Below are 20,530 nucleotides of genomic sequence, written 5' to 3'. Positions count from 1 at the left end.
TCTTTGTAAAAAATGAACATAGAAACTTAAAACTTGTTGCACATTCTTATACTACTATCTGAACAAGTTGTCCAACCTTGGGTTTGGTGATAGAGATAAGGATAACTTGGTCAGGGACAACTTGGTCAACTTAATGGACAACTTGGTCAGCTAGGAGTAGAAGAATGTGTTCATTTTTGCCAAAATTATTGAGGAACACTGAAATATAGTTTTTTGTTGATCTATTGGCTATGGGTTAATCAATAATCATCTTTATCACCAAACCAAAGCTCGGACAACTTGTTCAGATAGTAGTAGAAGAATGTGAAACAAGTTTGAAGTTCATGTGGGCATTCTTGACAAAGATATTGATGAAATTCTGGAGATTTTTTTTTTATTGATTATTTGGCTATGGTTTCATCAATAATCAACTTTATCACCAAACCAAAGGTTGTACAAATTGTTCAGATAGTAGGCCTAGAGAAGAATGTGAAACAGGTCTAAAGTTTCTGTGGTCATTTGTGACAAAGATATTGAGGAAACACTATAATATTGGATTTGTTGGCTATGGGTTAATCAATGATCCACTTTATCACCAAACCAAAGGTTGGACAACTTGGTCAGATAGTATTAGAAGAATATGAATCAAGTTTGAATGTTCTGTGGTCATTTTTGACAAAGATATTGATGAAACATTCGGACTGTCTACTCTTTTAGCCCGGTCCCTAAATATGACGCGGAGCCTGAACAGAGGTACAAATATGAATGTCTGTTGAATGTTGAATATGAAACTGATTTCACCTCGGTACTGTATTACCTTCATAATGATTTGTGTTTTTGCAAAAAAAACATTTGGGCGATAACACCGGAACAGCTTAACTTGTTTACATCCGGTAAGAAAGAACGCGCGTGAAGGAGAAAGCTAACTTTATCGAACCACAGTTTTGTAAATTAAACGAGGTTTTTAACCACCAAAATGTCTCAACTAAATGTGTTGAGGAATTTTATCAATGAGCGATTAACAACGTCAGCTTTAGAGATATTCGCGGCCGCTGAAAAAATGTTTGCCGAGTTCGAAGAGGAGATTTCTCATTCAAAAGAGAAGAGCATACAACTGCAACGCTTGTTGGAAATTGTTACTCAACCTGAGATCAAGCTTCACCGAACAGGTTCGATTAATAACAACAGTTGATTATAATCTGCTATATCTACATTCATTATGTCTTTAATTATATATATGTTCTAGCAAGGCCATACCAAGGTGTCGTGTCAAAATGAGGGTATTAAATAGAATAGTTAAAAACAGAATGGGGTAAGACCCGTTTCTTGCGATTGAGTGCTTACTAGCATAAAGCGTGTGTCCCTAGCCAGAGGTGTCATGTAACGAAGTACAAATACTTCGTTATCTTACTTAAGTAGAAATGTTGGGTATCTATACTTTACTGAAGTAATCATTTTTCAGCCGACTTTCTACTTCTACGCCTTACATTTTCACGGAATTATCTGTACTTCTACTCCTTACATTTGAAAAATAGCCTCGTTACTCCAATTTCAGTTTGGCTTGTTTTCATTCCGGCTTGTCATCAAAACACAAAGAAAAACTATCCAGAAAAATCGCGTCATCCGGATAGAGTGAATTTGATTGTGGTTGGATGAGAAGTATAAACATATACCATTCCGACACCCTATTGGTTAATACGTGATCCATCACCTCCACATGACACAAATCACGTCAAACTCCAGCAAGGAAATAGAAGACTTATGTAGCTTAGCGTATGAAGATGTCCGCGGCAGAGACTCAAGAAAACTCGAGCAAAATGTCCTAACCAAGCACCAGCGATGAGGTTGGTAGCTTGGAAGATTAGCCAACCCTTTTACATCCCTGGCCGTACCTGGGAGATTTTTTCATCATGTTAGATGCAAAAACAACTCCTTTTGAATGCGCTGCAAGCTCTACGCACACAAGTAGGCTACCATGAGCTACCCAGCTAACAAAATGACGTCCCCTGAACGTCCCCGAATGTTATCAGGACGTCGCAAGGAAGTCCTCATTGAGGTTTTTTTGTAGGGTCCCCTGAAGGTCCCGGGGACGTCGCAGACAAACGTCCACGGGACGTCCATGTAACGTCCTCATAACATTAAGGGGACGTTCAGGGGACGTTTGTCTGCGACGTCCTGATATCTTTTGCATACCAAATGCAGAATCAATTTCTCAACCTTCATTTATAGTCACATTTATGCATTTAATGGATATTTTTGGTATACAAAGTATTAAAAGCATATTAGCGTATACAGGGTTGTGTATACAATGCATGTCAGCGAATATGTTCTCAATAGTATGTTTCAAGTAGGCTACAGCCGAACCCTCGTTCTGTTTTGATCAATAGTAATCGAGTTGAAAAGCATGTCTTCTTGTCTGATCAATACGCAACTGTGAGGTGCGCGAATGGACAGAGTGGCCACTACCGCTGCGAGGGCTAGCCTGACGCTCACGAATACACCTGTACAAATGCAAATGACATTTTCACTCAAAATGCTAAAAAAAAGTTTGATTTACGATTTCCAACGCAGCCTCCATTGGTATTCTTAACCTGGAATGATAATAGATAGTGTAGTGTTTCCTCCGTGGCTAAATTTATGCCGCCACGGTATCAGAAATTAGGCTGTACAAAATGTTAGGCCGTCTATCAGCAGTGATCGTTGGAGTGCATGTCGGAGAATTGCACGGACACGTGCTTCACACCGCAGTTGAGATGGCGTGTGTGCGTGTAGATAATTCCTCCACTTCTGATTCACCAAATTCTGAAAAAGAGACATAATGAAACAACATTGAGTTATATGCTTTCATGACTTTGTAGATGAAATGTTATGTATGAACCTAAACCACATACATACCTTTAGAGCGATCTGTGTCAGGCCAACTGTTCAGATTCACTAACTTTGTAGCTTGGAGAATCCCTTTGGTCATGTCGGTGAAGTGACTTTGCAGACTCTGGCAGAGTTTGTCGAGCAGCTCAAACTTGGCCTTCATGACACGGTTTAGGACGCTGTCATCATTCTGGTGCTCCTTCATACAGGCTTTCAGCTTGGGCCCAAGTCTGTGGTACATTTACATTAGTAAGTTTATTTAAGATATTCAGCTAAGCAGCAAACACATTAACACGACTTTTCAGTTCTCTGACACTCACCTGGTTTTGTATTTTGTGAGCACTGTTTGGGTGGCTGTCAGGCAGCTGTGTACTTCAGCCACTGTGATAGCTGAGGTTTGAAGAGTCAGAGAGAGGCTGCTGAGGTGAGTTAGGCAATCATGCATGAAGTTGCAAAACATGAAAAATGCTGGATCCCGGCAGGTTTGGAAGTAGTGGCGTGCTTTGCTCTTCTGCACTGCATTTACCCCTTCAGCATCTGGTGACTGAATCTTATATATACAAATACAAAATCAATCAAAGCAATAAAGAAAAGTCATAAGTCAATGTAAAATTTTTATATAAGTGTTTTATAAGTGTAAGTTTGTTCGATTTATTAAATCACACTGAACAAATTCCTGACAGTAAACAGACCTAACCTTTTAACTTAACATTCGAGTTCTCTACACTGTTATTTAGCCTACCTGGTCTAGGTGCTGGGTATGTCCCTGGTAACCCCTCAAAAAATGGTCAATGGCCCTGAAGAGGTGAGAAACCCACCTGGTGCCTCCAACCCTAGTTGGTACAAGGGGATTCTGGCCCAAAATCTTGAAGCTGTGCTTTAGGTTTGCCCTGTTGAGAGCGCTTTTACAATAGAATGTATGCAGCCCTAACAGCACATCTTCAATCTGTTTTGCTATAGAGCAGCTCTTAATGGCATCCTTGAAAGCTAGTTCCAGGCGGTTTGCCATACAGTGAATACCCAGGACGTGCATGTTACTTCTTCTCAGCCTGCTCACTACTCCTTTACGTGTCCCTGTCATCACCGACGCACCATCAGTTGCACATGCCACCAACTTGGCCTGCCACTCTTCTCCGCTGACCTCTCCATCATGTTGTCTATTGCCTGAGCGATGTTCTCACCGTCTGGTTTCTCCGAATACTGTATCCCTACAAAGTGGACCTCCACCTTGCCTTGGTTGCACAAGCGCATATACAGCATTTCCTGTTCCATCACGGCAGTGTCAGTAGACCCGTCAGACATAATGGAGAGGAATTTCGCTGCTGCTATCTTTGACTGAAGGGTCTTCCTCTCAGCTGCAGCAATGTGCTTAATAAACACCCTGGCTTGCTTCCGATTCACGTATGTGCTACCTGTGCCAATTCCCTTTTTCTCATCTAATCTATAAAAAGAAAATGGAAAAATAAACAATGATAACTACAGTTATAAGTAAATATCGTACCATAGCACTAACGTTATAGGCTACTTTATGCATATAAACTAGCCTAGCTACTGACATTAGTTACATGGGCGCTATATTCTTCTGACCTTATTCAGCATTTAATCTACAATTCAACATTTCATAGACAAAAAAAAAAAAAACACTTACTTGCATTGCCATTCGCAATCTTGAAATGGCCTTCCTTTTTCGCGATTGCGTTGGCGTTCCTAATCAGTATTTTCATTCTATCCAACTGAGCCGTCTTCAGGCTGGTAAGTGCCTTCATGGCAGCCGTATTCTCCGGGGCTGCTTTTCCCTGTGCTCTCTTACCTGGATGTGGCATTTTGATTGCTCGTGGTCTTTTATAGCTTCCAATTTTAGGTTTTTAGTCCCAACAATAAAACTATTACTTTTAGCATCTTCTGAAGCGTGTTGACGACATTCGATGCAGTACATTATCAAATTTGTCTCGTCGTATACAAACCAATCTCGGGACTCCCCATTTTCTGCTTTTCTCCATCTTCTCTCTAAAATAACGTTTTTTGATTTTCGCGTCTTTGTCTACTGGCTCCTCCTGAGATGATTTCTCAGCGGACCACTTAAGGCCTGAAATGTAGCGCCACATTTTTTGAAAGTGCGCCGCCTCTAAAGTGTCCGGGTGAAACAGTATGCTATTTTTATTTACCGCCACGGTGGCCTGTAGGTGAAGCGAGTTTACCCGCCACAACATAAAATCACCCGCATTTGGCTGGTGGCGGGTGCTAATTTCCATCCCTGCGCACCACTATCGAAAGTATACTAACCTACTGCATCTCTGCGTGGTATTCAAGTTCAAGTCTTTTATTATCAGGTACACAGAACAACACAAGGTTAGCCTGGGCACTGAAATTCTTAAGACAAGACAACACAAGCACCTGGCATAACATAACATATAAGTACACGGAACACAATTTACATCAATGCTGAGCTTAAATAAGTGAAACTTCCTACATATACAGATAGCAATAAATATCGACTATACTAACCCTAATACTAAAACTTCCTAAATTACAGATAACAATAGATAGACTACACACTAACTCTAAATGCACAAGAACCTGTTCCAACCCTATAACCTATTCTAACCTAAGTGGAGTACAGTACAATAGTGCAATGTCAATGACCATACAGGAGCCTGTTGGCGAGGTATATAGATTGGGAACATATGCAACCAAAATGGTCACAATTTCAAGCCTGGGATGTTTAGCATACTAAGATCACCACAATTGGTTTGGTTTTAGCTGTCAGACATGTGTGTTGCATAATGACTACATTGATCACCAACCTACTCTTCTTTCCCCCAGATGTGCAGCAGCTCTCTCTCCCTAAACCCCAGCAGATTAAAGAGGAACAGGAGCTGTGGACCAGTCAGGAGGAAGAGCAGCTCCATGGACTGCAGTCTGAAACTACAGACTCCATGTTCACTTCTACCAGTGTGAAACACGACTGGGATCAGGAAGGCTTATCTGAATGTTCACATCTTGACCAAAGTGTTAAAGTGGAGAACAGAGAAGGAGACTCTCTACCCAGCAACACAACTGAGGAGCAAATCAAAGCAGAGCCTGAGGGACAAGACTATGCGGCACCAGAACCAGGCAGTGACTCTCAGCCCCTCTCTATTGTAGCTCCAGACTGTCCTACAGCTCAGAGTTTGGAGGAGGAGGAACATGGAGGAGTGCTGCTTCTTCTGAACAGGACACAAGACAGTGAGGCTCTGCCAAGGGAAAATATGCCAAAGAGACGTCACACAGGAAAAACAATACATCAGTGTCAAGAATGTAACAAAAAACTTTGTGGAAAACGAGCTTTGGTTTTTCATATGATGACACACACAGGAGAGAAACCTTTTCAGTGTCAACAATGTAAGAAACGGTTTGCTCAGAAGAGTCATCTGGTTGTACACATGAGGACTCACACAGGAGAGAAGCCTTATCAATGTCAGGAATGTAACAAATTATTTGCTCGAAGTGATACTCTAGGTGAACACATGAGGACACACACAGGAGAGAAATCCTATCAATGTCAACAATGTAACAAACAATTTGCTTTGAAAGGTACGTTTGTTGCGCACATGAGGAAACACACAGGAGAGAAACGTTATCAATGTCAGGAATGTAGCAACCTGTTTACACAACATAGTAGTCTAGTTGCACACATGAGGACACACACAGGAGAGAAACCATATCAGTGCCAACAATGTAACAAACAATTTGCTGTGAAGTCCATTCTTGTCGAGCACACAAGGACACACACTGGAGAGAAACCTTATCAATGTCAGGAATGTTGCAAACTATTTACTCAACGCAGTCATCTAGCTTCACACATGAGGAGACACACAGGAGAGAAACCATTTCAGTGTCAACCATGTAACAAACAGTTTGCTATGAAGGGTAATTTTGTTGCACACATGAGGAAACACACAGTAGAGAACCGTTATCAATTTCAGGAATGCAGCAACCTGTTTATGCAACATAGTAGTCTAGCTGCACACATGGGGACATACACAGGAGAGAAACCATATCAGTGTCAACACTGTAACAAACAATTTACTGTGAAGTCTATTCTTGTTCGGCACACAAGGACACACACTGGAGAGAAACCTTATCAATGTCAGGAATGTAGCAAACTGTTTGCTCACCGTAGTAGTCTAGTTGCACACATGAGGAGACACACAGGAGAGAAACCATATCAGTGTCAACAATGTAACAAACTATTTGCTGTGAAGTCTATTCTTGTTCAGCACACAAGGACACACACTGGAGAGAAACCTTATCAATGTCAGGAATGTAGCAAACTATTTACTCAACGCAGTAGTCTAGCTGCACACAAGAGGAGACACTTGGGAAAGAAACTATAACAGGCTGAACAATGTAACAAACAGTTTGCAGTGAAGGGGCCTATACTACGAATCAAAATATGGCATAAGCGAGGTAACTTCAGGTTTAACCCAGGGTTTTCTGTACTACGACGGTGGATCACTTGTTACCGGGGTAGATCGCCATGGTAGCACATGCTGAAGGCCTAACCTGGTCGGGAGCAGGTTAAGTTGAAGATCAGAGATTAACCGGAAGAAAAGCCCCGCCCACTAACTCATTCTTGACAATAACGTCGTCACCGTTCATAGAAGATCCTATGGAGTTTGGTGCGCGGATAGAGGTGCGCTCAGAAGAGCCAGAACATTTAGAGACCTACAAAACCCTTTCGCATTCCCTCATGAGTATCTTTATGAAATATATAGATTCTTAGCAGAGGGAATTACGTATCTGTGCCAGCTTCTTGAGCCGTATGTTGCCAATGCGACACAATGAAGTTGTGCACTCACAGTCCCACGGACTGTATGCATAGCGTTTCGTTATTTCGCTATGGGTACTTTTATAGTGGGTGATACGGAGAACCTTAGCAAGAACACGATCTGCCTCGCAGTTTGTAACGGATTCTCTTTGACCTATTGAGGAGTGAGTTCTAAATATTACCGACGCTTCCACCAGAGTGAGTGGTTAGCTAGCTTTAGTTAGCTTCCGTTACCTAGCAACCTAGCATAATACTCGTAGCAATGCTACTACCTGCTAGTGTTACTTGTTAGCCTCCTAATTGTAAATTTTGAAGCCATACTATAGCGTATGTCATATAATGGCGTGTCGTGTGTCTAGCGGCGCTTTCCGTGGAGGACGTTGAAGACATCTTTATATTCGGAACCGTGATTACAGGCTTTCTGCTGTTTGGAATAGGCGGTTGCTTTGTATATCGGAAAGTCAAGGAAACGGCTGCGGCCATCAAAAGCCCCCTTAGGCTGCCCGACATGATTGATTTGGTGGGTAGAGCTGTTGGAGCTCTGACTGAATTTACAGCGGAATATGGATTACAACAGGGATAAGTTTGCGGCTCTGCAAAGGAGGGTCGAGCAGTTGGAGACCTTCCTGAAGGGTGGACGTGAAAATTGAGTCGCGGCTACTCGTCAAAACAACTACCAATCTTATCTACTTTCGGCCCCGTAACCAGCTCAGGCCTTGGCCAAGGCCGTTGCTGGAAAACAACTCCCCTGGAGAGCGCTGAAGCGAGACTATCTTGCTCTTCCCTTCCCACTCCCCCACCATCAACATCTGTGGCTTGGTCTCTACCCGGGTCATGACCAAGGACGTCTCCTTGCCAACACTATCTGCATAGAGAGACTCGGACTGATTGTGGCCTAGGTCGAGGGCGCCAACCCAGACCTACTCACACACTAACTTTCACCTACTACAGATACCACCACCCCCCCACCCCCATCCAACGCCTTCGACTGCTTGTTTCCCCAGGGTGGCTGGCGGATCTGTGTCCAGCGCCTACCATTGCTGCAGGTCCAGATGCTGCTTGTCTACCCCCCCCTCTCCCCGTTGCAAGTGTCTTTGTAAATGTTGTTGGGCTTATGTGCTGAGGTTTTTGCCTGTTCCCACACTGTACTCCTCTAGGAGTATTGTCTGGGGGTTGCCTTTTTCTCTCCTCATGTTATGTTATGCTGTAACCTTTCTAGTTGTCGCCGAAAATGGCTGCCTAGGTAGGCTCTCCTGCCAAAGTAAATTCCTTGTCTGTGCAAACTTTCATGGCAAATAAACATAAATTCTGATTTTGATTAATGGATTGATGAAAAAGAGATATCTAAAGTAGCCTTTGTAAAAACTTTGAACTCTAATATGTTGACAAAATGAAACAAGGATTTTCACTCAATGTTTTGATTTCTGTTCGGGAAATGTATGCAAATGATATCATATTTTACAACTTAATGCATCATTTGCTCATTTAAACATGCATTTACAGGAAACTAGTAATGAAAACTATTAGGTCAAATATTGTTATCAACTGGGGAGGTTTCATGTTGATATGTTGTCCCTATTCACTGGGGTGTCTCCCCTCAACCCTTTTGTCCTTGTGTTGCTTTGACCCATTTTCTAATCATTTCCATATCAGAAATTGGGGTTTCTTTCAACCAAAACATTTCAAACCAAAAAGAACAATGTGTATCTGTACAATGCTCTTCACAAGTTAAATAAATGACAATTTCACTACTTTCATTGAATTTTGATGTTTCATTCACTTTTATAGCATTTAAAAAAATATATAAATAGGACATTGAAAGAGAGAAGTGGTGAAAAACCCCACAAAAGACTCCAAAGGCACAACAAAAAGGTATAAAAATACCAAAACGTAGAAAGAAGTTTAACAAATACATCCGCATGTGTTCTCCCTTCCTTAGGAACACAGAAAAATATGTCAGTGTAACTAAGTTTAGTGTCATTCATTCAGTCATGTGCTATCTCTTCTCGTATTCCAGAATTTCAGTCTCCAGACTTATTTTTTAAATTAAAAGCCTCTTATAATCGAGCTCCAGGGTTGTTTTATACTGGGCCCTTACATTGTCTGCTCCAACCTGAAACAAATAAAGAACATTGTCCCTTTGCAAGGCACATTTGGAGAAAGTTGGTGTCCATTTGACTACTGTGTTTCAAGGTTCATTGCTCATACCTTGTGTCTTTGTCTTGGCCTTGAAGTGGAGGCCCGCGGCTCATGGGGAGGAAGAAGTTCCTCTTCCTGCTGAGTTTAACACCATAGCAATTTAATCATTTTAGTCATATTTGAAATGAGCACTTTAAGGACTTGTGTCTTGTGTTGAAACCACCACCATTAGTAAGTCATTACAGACACTTCAATCACAGCCGAACGTTCACACACTCTCACCATCTGTGTTGCAAGTGGTAAATAAAACCCCCAAAATGAGCAGGCAGACAATTTCCTGATCATCTAGGACCTCCACTTGAGAAAGTAAATGGCATATTTGATCAATATTCAGCAACCACATATGGCATACATACTGGTGTATGACTATTAGTTTCACTGTTACCTCTGTATGGCACAGTGGGACGACAGTGGGTGGTGGCAGCAACACCACTGTATTTCCTGTCACTGCAGAGAACAGTAATACATTTCACTCCTACAATGTTCATAAATAATTGCCGAATGAACATGGTCACATAGATTACTTGAAACATACATATGTCTGGGCTTCCAACCTGCTGCCACTAGGGTCTGAAGAAATGCCCCCTTCCACTCCTTCCATCATGGGGTGACCCTGATAGCTGGAGAGGGCCAGCTCCTCGGCAGGAATGATATGTTGATGGCATGTTGATCTTGATTCGTAGTACAGGCCCCAGGTTGAACACATGAGGACACACGCAGGGGAGAAACCATAGCAATGTCAGGAATGTAGCAAACCCTTTTGTAAAAGTAGTTCACTGCATTTACACAGGAGGACACACAGGAGAGCAACTATATCAGTGTCAACAATGTAATAAAGACCGTATTCACAAAACATTTTATCTTACCACTAAGAGTTCTCTTAAATAGCAGTAAAAACCCATAGGTAAGAGTTTCCTCCCACAACATATTCACAAAGCACACACAATAAGGAGCCATCTTGAGCTAAAACAAAGGATGAGATTGACCTTATTGCTATGGATAAAGTCAACAAGCTTACTAACAGTGATTGGCTAACAGGGGGATAGATTTCAGTCAATTATTTGATCATTATCGCTAGCCGACTTTGTGGAGGAGCTGGACATGCTCCTCAGCGTCCTCCCGGATGATGGAACCCCCCTGATAGTCCTTGGGGACTTCAACATCCACCTCCAAGGAATGCAGGCCGTCGACTTCTTGTCTCTCCTGACTTCTTTTGACCTGATGCTGAGCACACCGGCGACCCACAAGGCAGGCAAACAGCTAGACCTCGTCCTGACACGTAACTGTGTCACTGACTTAACCTCTGTAACCCCACTGCACATTTCTGATCACTACTTTATCCAATTCTCTCTCTCCAACCCCTCCTACCTCCCCTCCCCTTGTAACTTTCCGGCGCAACCTCCGCTCCTTATCTCCCTCCCATTTCTCATCTATTGTAACATCCTCCCATTGACGAGTTCTCGTCCCACCCCACTAACACTGCCACCGACTCCTTGTTAACCACTCTAACTGCATCACTTGACTCTCTCTGTCCCCTGTCAACCAGGCCTGCGCGATCTTCTCCCTCCTGCCCGTGGCTTACAGATGTTAGTTGTGAAGAATGGTCCACGCTTCGGGCAGCTGAGAGGAGATGGCGCAATTCCAAAGACGGTCTGGACCTTGATAAGTATCAATCCCTCCTTAAATCTTTCTCTTCTCACATAACTGATGCTAAAACCCTCTACTTTCTGAACAAAATTAACTCTGCTTCAAACCCCCACAAGCTTTTTTTACCTTCTCCACCCTTCTTAACCCACCTCTCCCACCCCCTCCCTCCACCCTGACACTAGACGACTTCTTCCTCTTCTTTGAGAAAAAAGTGTCTCTGACATAAGCAGTCGGTTCCCTAAACCCACCTTTCCTACCCTCTCATCCTCCACGACTGACCCAACTAAATGTCTAAACTCTTTCTCTCCCCTGTCCGAGGCAGAAATCTCTGACCTCATTCTCTCTCATCGCCCCACCTCCTGTCCCCTTGATCCTATCCCCTCCCCTCTCTTTCAAACCATCTCCCCCTCCATCACAACTTTTCTTCTCCATGTCCTAAACTCCTCTTTTACCTCCGGCACCTTTCCCTCTGCCTTCAAACAGGCCAGAGTTACCCCTCTACTAAAAAAACCCTCCCTTCACCCTGCCATCCTCCAGAACTACAGACCGGTATCACTGCTACCCTTCTTTTCAAAAACAATTGAACATGCTGTATCTAACCAACTGTCAAACTTTCTCTCTCAGAACAACCTGCTTGACCCCAACCAATCGGGCTTCAAGACTGGCCACTCCACAGAGACTGCCCTTCTTTCAGTCACCACTGACCTCCAGTCTGCCAGAGCGGCTTCCAGGTCATCCGTCATCATTCTGCTGGACCTTTCTGCAGCGTTTGATACGGTTAACCACCAGATCCTGCTCTCCAGACTTTCTGAGATGGGCATCACTGGCACTGCACTCCAGTGGATCTCATCCTACCTGTCGGGAAGATCCTACCAGGTCTCCTGGGGAGGCAAACTGTCAGGCCCTCGCCAGCTCTCCACTGGTGTCCCACAGGGATCCGTCCTTGGACCCTTCCTCTTCTCTCTGTACACCACCTCACTTGGACCAATCATCACCTCCCATGGCTTCTCCTACCACTGCTACGCTGACGACACGCAGCTGTACCTGTCGTTCCCCCCGACTGATCCGGGGATCTCAGCTAGGATTGAGGCCTGCCTGACAGACATCTCCGCCTGGATGACCGAGCACCACCTCCAGCTGAACCTCGCCAAAACAGAACTTCTCATCATCCCGGCTAAACCCTCCATCTCCCACGATCTGTCAATCACCCTGGGATCTGCGACGGTGACCTCTTCATCCTCTGCCAGGAACCTTGGGGTTACCATGGATGACGAGCTCTCCCTCACGGCCCACATTGCCGCAGTCTCCCGGTCTTGTAGATTCACCCTCTACAACATCCGTAAGATCAGGAGATACCTGTCTGAGCACTCCACCCAGCTGCTAGTCCAAGCACTGGTCCTCTCCAAGTTGGACTACTGCAACTCGCTGCTCGCTGGTCTCCTAGCATGTGCAACCCGCCCTCTTTAGAGGATTCAGAACTCAGCGGCCCGCCTGGTCAATCTACCCAGACGCTCCCATGTTACACCTCTCCTCATCTCTCTCCACTGGCTACCCATCAACGCCCGTATCAGATTCAAGACCCTGGTACTGACCTTCCGAGCAGTGAACGGGACTGCACCCGACTACATCAAGTCTCTCCTGCAACCTTACACCCCCACCCGTCACCAACGGTCTTCTTCAGACAACCGCCTGGTGGTCCCACCGCTCAAGACCGCCCGGTCTGACTTCCGGTTTGGCGATGTAGGTATGAGACGCAAGGCAGGGCGGCTCTCGTTTAACTTTCTTAATTACCCAAATAACTGATCACTTTCCACCGAGATTTTATTAAAGTGTAAGAGTTTGAGTTCTTGGTCTTTCTAGGGGACAAAATGAGCAAGCAGCAGAGACAAACGAGCGCACAATCTAATGTTAGCATTTCTAGCAAGTTAGCTTCTATGGCCGCGGCTGCTAACACTGACAAATCTGAAGATGGCCACTCTGGAGACTCTCTCTCAATGGCACAACTAATTGCAGAACCAGCCAAACAACATACTGGTATTAAGGAAGACATGGCCTCACTAATCCAAGAATCGATGAATCCCCTGCAAGCCTCAGTGGATGGACTGCGTGATACAGTCAACTCTCTTCAAGGCCATCTTACCGCAACAGAAACCTTAGCAGGCAACAACTTCGACCGGCTGTTCACAGCTGAAGCCACCATCAAATCGCTCCAGACCCTGAATATGTCTCTGTCCGACCGCCTTGAAAATCTGGAAAATAGTTCTCGAAGAGCTAATCTACACGTCCTGAATATACCTGAGGGTAGCGAAGACGGCCAAGACCCCGCTACGTTTGTATCCGGGCTGCTGAAAGATGCCATGGGAGCGGACGTGTTTGCAAAGCCTCCAGAACTTGACCGAGCACACCGCGCACTGGGTCCTGAGCCTGCTGAGGGAGGACCTCTGAGACCTTTCATCCTGTGCTTCCATCGGTACCGAGAGAAAGATCTCGGCTTGAAATGGTCCAGACAGCATCAAGTGAAATATAAGTGAATTACGTTGAGGATATATCCGGACCTCAGTACCACCCCTCGCAAAGGTCCGCATTCAATAGAGTTAAGCAGGCTCTTTACCAAAAAGGAGTGCAGTTCCGTCTACTTTTTCTCAGAGTCACTTTTGAAAGAGATAATCTCTTGTTTGAGACACCAGAAGAGGCCCAAACATTCTATGATCGTCGGGTGGCTAAAACCCTGTCGCCCACTAGCTAACGTTAGCTGTTCTACAACAGAGGACTGACGTTCTCTTTGCAAACTCTTTTTTGTTTCACTCTAATTTGTTTACTAACAGGTGGGCTGGCTGTTGCATGACTGGCTACGGCTCATGGCTCAGATTGCACGCAACACTGGGACGTTAATGTTGGTCTGCGACCAGACAGCTCTCCTAAAAGATCGCCAATACACCACAATAACTGATCTGATCACTGCTACAAAGATTTTTCTTTTCCTTTTTATGCTTGTGGACTGCCTACAGGGTACCCGATGGCCAGCTGAACAGTCCTATTTGAAGTAGGTGTTACTTTGCTTTTTTTTCTTTCTTTTCTTTTTTCCTCGAGAGAACTGAATTTCCATTACCTGGACGCTATAAGCTACAATGTGTATTAAGCTAATGAATGCCCTGTAACATGCACAAATAGAACTGATTTTAGGGTGGTCACCATAGGCTACTGGGGATGTTGGCCCGCTTGGTACATTTACACTGTAGAAATATAATTCGGTCTTTAAGGAATATAGTACTGTTCACCGCACTGTATATTTGTTGGTTATTGTTAGTTGATCCAATGCTTAAAGCATATCTTTAAAACACTGCTATCCATTTCGATGTATAATTGACCCTGGTACGAAATTAAGAAAAGACTCATCAGACGCAGATCGACAACACTCGTTGACAACACTCACTGTTGTTGCTGCTGCAATCGTCAATGGAGGCTGGCGGGGCTCTCACGTAACAAACAAATCAACGTTTTTACAGCAACCTACATTAAAATCTCACCACCTGGATGTCTTCACAATAGTCGTATCGTCATAACATTTCCCTCTTTCTGTTTTTTTGTGTTTTTTTTTGTGATGATATTACATTGTTATCAATATATATATACTTTTATATGAATGTTGGCATGGATGCACGCACGCAAACCACTTGTTATCCTTTACCCAGTGTTAACGGTTGGGTTTATAGTGAAATTCCTTTACATAAGTTAATGGGGAGTCCTCTGACGTTAGGTTAGATAGTGAGAGGATGGTCTATCGGGAGATCTGTAAGGTGAATAAGAGGGAGCAGTTTGCCTCAGTTGGGGAGGCAAACGCTGAGGGAAATGGGGTCCTACTGGGTTTTAGGGCCACTGCTGCAATTAAAGATTATGTTGTTCATGTATGTTTTTTAAATTTTATTTCTTTCACAGTATTTGTGGATGAGGTATTTGTCACCCTCTGTAATTTATTAGGCTACCGGTTATTGTTGCAGAGTTGGAAAGTTGAACTTACATTATACGCACTACAATCCTGGACAAAATGAATGATACATCGAGTAGCAATGCTAAAATAGGAGGATCCATAGTCCGCTTTTCTAGTTGGAATGTTAAAGGGTTGAGAGGACCAGTGAAACGGGCTAGGATATTTTCTCATCTTAAAATATTAAAAACAGAAATAGCATTTCTCCAAGAAACGCATCTGATAACGGCAGACCATCTCAAACTTAAAAAACCATGGGTTGGACAGATCTATCATTCACATTCTAACACCAAGACGAGAGGAACAGCGATATTAATCCATAAAAAGATACAGTTTACCCTTGATGAGTCAATATCAGACCCACAAGGTCGATTTGTCATAGTGGCCGGCTCCCTTTTTAACACTCAAGTTATACTTGCTTGTGTATATGCTCCCAACTGGGATGATGTCGGCTTTGTAAATAGGTTAATTTCCGCACTACCCAGCATGGATTCACATTATTTGATTTTTGGGGTTGACTTAAACTGTGTTTGTTACATACATATGAAGACTTCTGAGATGTAAATCATGTTATGAGCATATGAAATTCACAATTGGTATAGGTTTAGTAGCCTAATAATTATGTAGGCTACATAAAAAAATAGCATTTCCCTAAAGCATGACTGGACAGTTCAGAAATGATCAAATTAGTGTTCAAACCAGTAGTCTTTTCCACAGATCACAGCCTTAGGATGTAAGCTTTCAGAAAAAAACATAGCCGACTCCATTTACCAATACTGAATTTATTATGCATGGGCAGCATACTAATATGGAGAGATGGATGTGTCTCTTGTCTCATTAGATAACATCCTGAGGGTATAAGCTTTCAGAGGATATATGGTTTTAATGGTTGAATCAGTTTTGCCTTCATGTTACAGACTAACATGTAGCAGTAAAATTCTGCGAATTGCCAAAATTACAAGTTGAGCAACCTTATTTAATTTGGAAGACAATTCTGAAATAAAGGTTTTTTTCTTCTTTTTTTCAGTCGTTAGAAAAACTAGCATGTTAGCTAAGGTTAACTCCAGATTAGCTCACGGTTGTTATGGCAATCAAAAAAAACACCAGCAATTTATTTTGTAGCTACTTGGAAAAAACCTCCTCTTTCTGCCTGAAACAGACGCCTAGGTCTGAACACGGCCAAAAGCACAACATATTTCAGACCCAGATTAAGAAATCAACAAATGCTGTTCCACTTGTAATGGGTAAATAAAGTATGGTATTGCCTAGTGCTAGATTGTGGTAAAAAGTTTGCTTATCTAGCTAGCAATAATCATAATGTTTGCAGAAGGATCTTTGTGACTTAACTAATGCTATTATAGTCAGAGAATGTCTTATAAGGGTGCTTTGGCCACTGAAGGGAAAACTGGGCAACTTTGACTTACTTTCCTCTTCCTCGAAAAAAACCCTCCTTATGTCCATCTCGTCTGTGGAACAGTCATGCCTGAAGTGCTACTAGCTACAAGCGCGATGCGTCGATCAAAGAGTATGGGAGTTGAATCTGCGTGCTTCATGCAGTTTTTCTAGAAAACGTGGAGTGGAATTCTATTGCTATGGGTATTCTCCCTACTTATAAAGTGGAACGGATTTGATTGTGAAGCAATGGAAAGATCGCTGGACTAGTAGACCAGTCATGCACTAATATTTTGATCGCAAATGTGGGGGGGTCCAAACGACTTTTTTGGGGGGACCCCCCCAAGTTACATTGCGGCAACGCCCATGACAGAAGCCTACTACCACACACTGCCAGTGGGCGAGCAGAGTCAGTGACTCTGAGGCTAACGTCAAAACAAGACTCGGTCTCACTCAAATTCCAAGTTTTACACAAATCACAAAAATATGCTGACCCGCTGGCTGTTTTCACAATCGGCATATCTTTAAAACACTGCTATCCATTTTGATGTATAATTGACCCTGGTACGAAATTAAGAAAAGACTCATCAGACGCAGATCGACAACACTCGTTGACAACACTCACTGTTGTTGCTGCTGCAATCGTCAATGGAGGCTGACGGGGCTCTCACGTAACAAACAAATCAACGTTTTTACAGCAACCTACATTAAAATCTCACCACCTGGATGTCTTCACAATAGTCGTATCGTCATAACATTTCCCTCTTTCTGTTTTTTTGTGTAAAATTGAACTACAAAATTAGCTACGAAAGTACTACTATGACGCTTTCTAGCATGGCTGCCGCCTAAAAGACTAGGCGGTCTCACGGGCGACCCACACTCGCTCAATTTACAAATACTTTAACGACCTAAATCAAAAATCCGAGATGGCAGTTCCACTCGAAATCGCTTTCTCAACAAAGCAAAATGGTGGGGATTTTTATTTTTCACTCGTAATCTAAGCTCCAATTTGGGTGCTAGAACGTTTCTATCACGTTGTATCCATGCGTCGTTGCTAACGTGTGTTGACGTGGTGATGTAGCTAGCACAGATTACCCTTCGTTGACTAAAGGCACTTTGTCGCCACAAAAACGTTGTAACCTCCTAAACTGTGCAACAGAACGTAAATCCCAATACAAGCAACTCAATCGCTAGCAAGTCCAAATAATGACTGAGTTTTAGGGGTGTGAAGAGAAACAATAATAATAATAATAATATATGTGAGATAACAATGGTTGTGCCCTTTCCGAAGGCAAAAAACACCTAATTAAAAAATTACATATGATACACACATTGGCAAACACGCACCCAAGGTATAAAGTACATAGCCTACTTACCTTTAACAATAGTAAAATTGACTAAACAAGAACGTTTTCAACCTAATTTTAAATGTCGAAACAGAATCAGCCTCCTTAATTGAGACAGGTAATTTGTTCCAGAGAAGAGGTGCTCTATATAAGAATGCCCTAACTCCAGCAGTTTTTTTCTTAATTTTGGGAACCACCAGATAGCCGGCTTCTTAAAATCTGCTTCCTAACCTGACTTCCTGTCCACAGTCCTGTGCCTCCCAACCTGACTTCCAGTCCACAGTCCTGTCAAATCAAATTTATTTGTATAGCCCTTTTTACACGCAAGCATGTCACAGAGGGCTTCACATACGCCCATAGAACTGCCCCTCAACCAACCTAAACCCTCAAGGAAGACAAGGAAAAACTCCCAGAAAAACTCCCAACGGGAGAAAAAATGGAAGAAACCTTGGGAGGATCAATTCAGAGAGGGATCCCCTCCTCCAGAGCTGGTTGGTAGGAGAGAGGAGCAGAACACAAGCTAAACATAGTCATACAGTGTCAATGGGTTTTGAAACACCAAAACCCATTGTTCGCCTTTATAGACGTTGGATGGGACCGGGAAACTCGCTGTTGGCCGTCATGGAGACTGGATTCCGGGTGACAACCTGGTCCAACGTTGGCAGACCGACGACCAAGCAGGTCCTGACAGCTCAAACCCCCCACACCACAGGGAATGTTTGGGGGGGGGGACAGAGAGAGGAGAGCAGGGATTAGAGAATGCCAGGAGCAGCTAAGAGTTACAGTCATAATAAAATGAGATCCCCACCGGTCAAGTGTGGACTAGTGCAGCAATTTAACAGAGCTAAAAAGGGTATTTGATGCAGCCCCACACACCAAAACAGCGACAGCCCCCCTCGGTTGGAACATGAAATCTGTTCCAGGGGAAAGAACTCTAAAATAGGTTATACTTATACGAATAAGGATGAAAACAACCAGTCTCCCGTTGTCTCCAACTAGTAATAAGAACTATAATAGTTACAAGATACAGTAACCGGTTTACTTTATTTGTAACATCTAGATGGGCAATGTGAACATAAGCTATAATTACAATTTAAAAGTGACATGTGATACACACATAGGCAAGCACACACCCCAGATTTACATAGAAAGTACACACATACTTCCTTTTAACAGTCATAGAATTGACTAAACAAGAACGTTTTTAATCTATTTTTAAATGTCGAAACAGTATCAGCCTCCTTAATTGAGATGGGTAATTTGTTCCACAAAAGAGGTGCTCTATATGAGAACGCCCTACCTCCAGCTGTTTTTTTCTTAACTTTGGGTACCAGATAGCCAGCATCTTGAGATCTTAGAGTCCTAGCGGGGCAATAGGGTGTAAGGAGACTGGAGAGGCACAGTGGTGCCAATCCATGCAGAGATTTGTAAGTTAGTAGTAGAACTTTGAAACTAGCTCTGGCTTGGATAGGGAGCCAGTGTAAAGAGATAAGAGTAGATGTTATATGATCAAACTTTCTTGTTTGAGTCAATAGTCTAGCAGCAGCATTTTGCACCCGCTGTACATTTTTTAGGTAGGTAATTGGGAGGCCAGAGAACATGACATTGCAGTAGTCCAATCGGGATGTAACAAATGCAAGTATTAGTTTTTCAGCATCATCCTTTGAGAGGAATGTTCGTATTTTGGCAACATTACGTAGATGGAAAAATGCAGTTCTAGTAATTTGCTTAATATGGTACTCAAACGAAAGAACGAAAGGTCTGGGTCCATTGTGACTCCTAGATTTTTTACCAGCTGGCTTTGTGAGACTTTGACGCCGTCTAAGTTTAAGATCAGATTGGATAAATTATTTCTGTATTTTTTAGGACCAAAGATTTTAACCTTGGTTTTATCCGAATTAAGAAGAAGGACATTTGCTGTCATCCAAGTTCTCAATCCAGAAACACATTTTTCCATAGCATGTGGAAAATCTCCAGGCTTGATAGACATATATAGCTGAGTATCATCTGCATTACAGTGACAATTTACCCCAGAGCTTCTAATTATGTTTCCTAAAGTCAACATATAGAATGAAAATAACAGAGGGCCTAGAACTGAACCCTATGGTACTCCGTATTTTACTGTGGAGCTCCTGGATGAGCAGCCATCATAGTGGACATATTGTGATCTAGCAGATAGATACGATCTAAACCACTGAAGTGAAGTACCAGAAATGTTCTTTGATAAAAAGTGAGTTTGGAACCAAATGCGTTGATTGGTGATAATCTCAATTTAGTGTGACACCTTATAATTGATGGTAAATC

At 43.0% G+C, this 20,530-nt stretch overlaps 1 protein-coding gene across 1 annotated transcript; it reads left to right on the top strand.

The window, feature by feature from the left end:
• Nucleotides 1–5,703: 5,703 nt before the first annotated feature.
• Nucleotides 5,704–7,893, top strand: LOC124471337 (zinc finger protein OZF-like). The gene has a single exon (XM_047025818.1). The coding sequence runs from the start codon at nucleotides 5,784–5,786 to the stop codon at nucleotides 7,221–7,223; it is 1,440 nt and encodes a 479-aa protein (XP_046881774.1). The 5' UTR covers nucleotides 5,704–5,783; the 3' UTR covers nucleotides 7,224–7,893.
• Nucleotides 7,894–20,530: the final 12,637 nt, after the last annotated feature.

Source organism: Hypomesus transpacificus, chromosome 9 (genome assembly GCF_021917145.1).
Source record: "Hypomesus transpacificus isolate Combined female chromosome 9, fHypTra1, whole genome shotgun sequence".
Taxonomy (NCBI): domain Eukaryota; kingdom Metazoa; phylum Chordata; class Actinopteri; order Osmeriformes; family Osmeridae; genus Hypomesus; species Hypomesus transpacificus.
This window is presented reverse-complemented; position numbering and strand designations above follow the sequence as displayed.

Bases quoted from the DNA above. Each gene is read 5' to 3' on its own strand.
- LOC124471337 (XM_047025818.1), top strand. From the start codon at position 5,784: ATGTTCACTTCTACCAGTGTGAAACACGACTGGGATCAGGAAGGCTTA.